We start from the raw sequence: 4,653 nt of genomic DNA on the forward strand, positions 1-4,653 counted from the left end.
CTCTCATGGTTTTGCTTTGGGCTTCCCGAAAAGACCTCGTACCAGTAGAGTTAGTATTTCTCACTTAGAAGTCCATGATCATTCGACCGTCAATACTAAATTTAAGATAAAATTTAATCAATTTCAAAATGGAAGAACCAAGATATTGTAAGCCACAATGATTAAAAAAGGATGCGTTAATGGGGTTCCGGACCCGACCCGTGAAGGAGTATCCATTTGAAGCTCGTCGTAGGGGAGGAGATATTTTTGAACTTTTATTTGTGGAAAAAGAAATGTTGTTGATTTTTTTTTTCCCCCAAATTCTTAGAAGAAGGAGATTTAGAATTGGTGGTAGAGAATTTGCAGTTTCCACGTCCACATTTTCACTCATCAGATTGCATGAGTAATTACTTCTTCATCACCAATCTTCTCCCTCTCCCTGCCGCCGATTTCCACGATGGGAACAAGTTTCCGCCCAAATCTCAAGTGGGCTTTCCAAATTCAGACTCATTCCCGCCGGGCCTCCCCTTCCAAGCTCTCTCCCTATGCCTGTTAGTTCTCTCTCTCTCTGAACTAAGATGCTGAATCATGAACAATCTCGATTCATTTCTGGGTTTTTAATTTGTTTCTGAAATTCCGTGGGTTTCCGCTTGCTCTTTGTTCGGTTTTCTTGATTTTAATCTGCCATTGTTCTACTTGTTATCGATTTTGTGTGGCATTTTGAATTGTTTTCCGATTATCTCGATTATTTGAATAAGGAACGTTTCTGGGATTTCTCGGGAATTTTGTGTTCTTGCTCCTGAATGATTATAATTATATATATATATATCTGTTACATTTCCTGAATGTGAACTTGTTTTGAGTCTTTTGGAGATTGTTAGGCCTCTTAAATTTCTCCTGGAATGGTTATGAAGTGTGAATATTCGATCTATCTTTAATTTATTTGGATTAGACTGAGAAAAGCCTCATTTCTTAGCATGTTTTAAGGTTATACGATGATTATTGGCGTTGGGAATGCATTATAAATTTTGTTCTGTTCTGCCTTTTAAAACAGCTAAAGGCAGGGAAGCTTCCTTTAATTCGGGAAGGCTTTCGTTCTTCTCCAGTACTTGTGAGGAAGGAGAGGCTATTTCTAGAGAAGCCTTGAAAACATACACTTGCTTGTCTGAAGCTCCACAAACCTTAGCCGATGGTCTGTTAGATTTGGAAGAGAAAGAGATAGAGGTTAGCCCTTTGCTATGAACTTCACAACACCCATTTGTAGGCTTGACCTCGCTTGGTTTCTTGTTCTTGATGGGATGCATCTTATATGTTATTTCAGATAAACAGTGGGGCGAAGTCACTCGGTCATTTGCGTTACGGGTCGAAAAATTCTGGGCCATCCAAGGTAGAGGACAATTTTTGTTCCTGTACGAGCTTGCCTACTGGCAGGGCGTCGCCTTTTGGCATGTTAATGGAAAACCTTGATGTTTTGGAGGAAACTTTTACTGAATCAGGCATGCTAAGCTTGGAAAGAGATATTGTATTGCAACTAACAAAACTTGGAGCTTTGGAGTTTTTCAATGCTTGTCTATCTAGGACGCTTAAAGCATCATCAAGTTTTCGTGATTTGTCGGACTTACCTATTGAGGTTGGTGGAGATCATAATGTAAACCAGAAAACCGATGACCAGAACGACAATATCATAGTTTACTCTGGAAAAAGAGCAGGAAGAAGATCAGTAAAAAGGAGAGCAATGGATAATGCTGATAAAGTTGCTTCACGGCCGCTAGCTACGAGAGCTGCTAAAGAAAAATTCCGTAGTTCTAGGAAAAAAGCATCTAATTCGAAAAAAAGAAGATCGACTGTTGCGCGAAATGAAGCTGAAATGTCCACCGGGGTTAAGGTTGATTCGTGTTTGATGTTCGCACAACCATCCTTCCAATACTTTTTATGCTAAGCTTCTGTTTCATTGCAGGTAGTTGCAAATTTAGAAAGAATTAGAGAAACTTTAGAAAAGGAATCCGGAAGAACAGCAAGCATGAGTTGCTGGGCCGACGCAGCCAGCATTGATATAAAGGACCTGCAGAAACAGTTACAATTTGGTTGGTTCTGCCAGGATGAGCTCTTAAGGAGCACGAATTCATTGGTTATATTCCTTGCAAAGAAATATCGATGCTCCGGGTTACCAATGGAGGACTTGGTTCAGGTCTATTCATTACTATTTTACGAGAAACTTCGGTTCTTCGAATTTCAATATATATATATATACACATACGTACTCCGCTTTCTTTTTTGCTTTCATGAATGCAAATGTTGAATACCGATGCCTTGCCTTGAAACATACATTTCTCAATAGAAGTATAGTAAGAAAAATGCAAGGCGCTATGCATCTTGATGTTTATTTTCTCTGTGTACTCGTAGGCAGGAGCCATTGGCGTGCTGCAAGGTGTGGAAAGGTTTGACCCGAAAAGGGGTTTTAGATTCTCAACCTATATTCAATACTGGATAAGGAAATCAATGTCGAGAGTCGTGGCACGAAGTTCAAGGGGAATTCAAATTCCAGTATGATTCTTTCTTCACTGGGAGGCTAATTTCATGAAGTTTTCATATTCATGTATGACTGACTCATCCTTACAATTCTTTTGTAGTGGTCATTAACCAAGGCAATAAATCAAATACAGAAGGCTCGAAAAGCGTTGAACAACAGTGGTAGGAGATATTCGGATGACGATATAGCCAAGGCTACTGGTCTTCCTTTGGCCAAGGTTAGAGTTGCTAGCAACTGTTTAAAAGTTGTGGGTTCAGTTGATCAGAAGATAGGTGATGGACTAAATATGAAATATATGGTAAGACTCTCTCGCTCTTCCGTCTAGGATATCATTGGCTCCCCATTTTCTTTGAACTTCTTGACAATTCTTGGGCATATTTTGTCTATGTTGATTAATTGAGAGCTTTTCCTTTTTCTTTTACTGAAGTTTGTTCATCAAAAGCTTATATATGAATTCATAATTGGTCATGCCAATGTGTGAAGCCGAGTTGTGTGAGATCCCACATCGGTTGGAGAGGTGAACGAAACATTTCTTATAAGGGTGTGAAAATCTCTCTTTAGTAGATGCATTTTAAAGTTTTGAAGGGAAGCTCGGAAAAAAGCCCAAAAAGACAATATCTGCTAGCGGTGGGCTTGGGCTGTTGCAAATGGTATCAGAGCCAAATATTGGGCAGTGTGCCAACGAGGATGCTGGGCCCTAAAGGCGGGTGGATTGTGAGATCCCACATTGGTTGGAGAGGGGGAACGAAACATTCTTTATAAGGGTGTGGAAACCTCTCCCTAGTAGATGCATTTTAAAACTTTGAGGAGAAACCTGGAAGAGAAAGTCCAAAGAGGACCATATCTGCTAGCGGTGGGTTTGAACAGTTACAAGCTAATTTGAAAAGAGCAAGTTTAGAATATCCCGGCCTTCTACCAGATGTTACAACTTACCAATAAATTAATATAGTATATTCTTTAAACATATTGTGACTCCTATGGTGCAGGAATTGACAGCAGATACATCAATAGAGAGCCCAGAAGACACTGTGAAGCGGATGCTAATGAAGAAAGACATCTTCAATCTTCTTGAAGTGTTGGAATCAAGGGAGAGACAGGTCCTGGTGCTGCGATACGGACTCATGGATTCCCAACCCAAGTCGCTCGAGGAAATCGGAAAACTACTACGCGTAAGTAAGGAATGGGTTCGAAAAATCGAAAGGAAAGCCACAACAAAGCTTAAAAATGAAGAGACTGTGAGAAACTTGAGCCATTATTTGGATTGATATACTTCTTTCAGCTTCAGCTCCCTCCAGTCTTTTCAAAACTTGCAGCAGCCCAAAGAAGCCAAGAGATTGGCATCGCGCTTTCGGGCCATACTACCAAAGTGTTCGTTACAACAAGCATATCTCAATCCTCAACGACTCTCACCGGTTAGTACAGTTCCTTGCATGATGCATTACCACTGAAACATCGACTCGACTCGTCTGGTTGGTGGTTCATGTTTTTTGATGTAAAATATGATCTTTACTTCCATCATATGCATGAATTGAGCTGTAGATAGAGATGTGCACCTGGGCATGGCCAAACCTTCCATATATATATAAACATATATACATATTTACAGCCATTTTTAGCCATATGAGTCCACATTGTATTAAATTTTATTTCATATACAGGGCAATTCATGCCATTGTTGTAGAGATGGATGTCTGGACGATCATAGTAGATTTATTAATACCAAGTTTATGACTTTTCATGCATTTCTTAGCTGATAAGAAACTTGAGGGATCATACAATACTTTACTTTCTTTAGAAGAAATGGAACAAATGAGCTGAGAGACAAAATCTGTTTGGTTTTACAACTTTGGTTAAAGCATATGCTTTTTTCTCTGCTCAGAATTGAATGCTATAATTTATTGTTATCAACTGCTTTTCTTGATGGAGGGGAAAGCTACAACGACGTATAACGTATATTCTTTATTCTAAGGTCGGAGATTCAAACGTCTAGTACTTCTAATTGATTGTTTTTTTTAAATCTTCATTTGCGATATAATGTTTCTTTGACGAATAAATTTTTATGACGATGGTGAGAGATCTATAGCATTTACCAAACACTGCTTACACTAGGTCTTGAATAATTGATTGTTGGTTTAATGAGTATG

At 39.1% G+C, this 4,653-nt stretch overlaps 1 protein-coding gene across 1 annotated transcript; it reads left to right on the top strand.

Moving 5' to 3' along the window:
• The first annotated feature begins 256 nt into the window (after positions 1–256).
• On the top strand, positions 257–4,251 carry LOC111805404 (RNA polymerase sigma factor sigC-like). The gene is made up of 7 exons (XM_023690487.1): positions 257–530; positions 1,034–1,203; positions 1,301–1,864; positions 1,937–2,167; positions 2,383–2,523; positions 2,610–2,807; positions 3,496–4,251. The coding sequence occupies exons 1-7, from the start codon at positions 437–439 to the stop codon at positions 3,772–3,774; spliced, it is 1,677 nt and encodes a 558-aa protein (XP_023546255.1). The 5' UTR covers positions 257–436; the 3' UTR covers positions 3,775–4,251.
• The last annotated feature ends 402 nt before the right edge of the window (positions 4,252–4,653 follow it).

The sequence above is a fragment of the Cucurbita pepo genome, chromosome LG11 (genome assembly GCF_002806865.2).
Source record: "Cucurbita pepo subsp. pepo cultivar mu-cu-16 chromosome LG11, ASM280686v2, whole genome shotgun sequence".
In the NCBI taxonomy this organism is placed as follows: domain Eukaryota; kingdom Viridiplantae; phylum Streptophyta; class Magnoliopsida; order Cucurbitales; family Cucurbitaceae; genus Cucurbita; species Cucurbita pepo.

Excerpts from the sequence above, each read along its gene's own strand:
- LOC111805404 (XM_023690487.1), top strand. The coding sequence starts at position 437 with ATGGGAACAAGTTTCCGCCCAAATCTCAAGTGGGCTTTCCAAATTCAG. Across the intron at positions 1,204-1,300 it reads TGGAAGAGAAAGAGATAGAG|ATAAACAGTGGGGCGAAGTC; the intron begins GTTAGCCCTTTG and ends ATGTTATTTCAG. Across the intron at positions 2,524-2,609 it reads CAAGGGGAATTCAAATTCCA|TGGTCATTAACCAAGGCAAT; the intron begins GTATGATTCTTT and ends ATTCTTTTGTAG.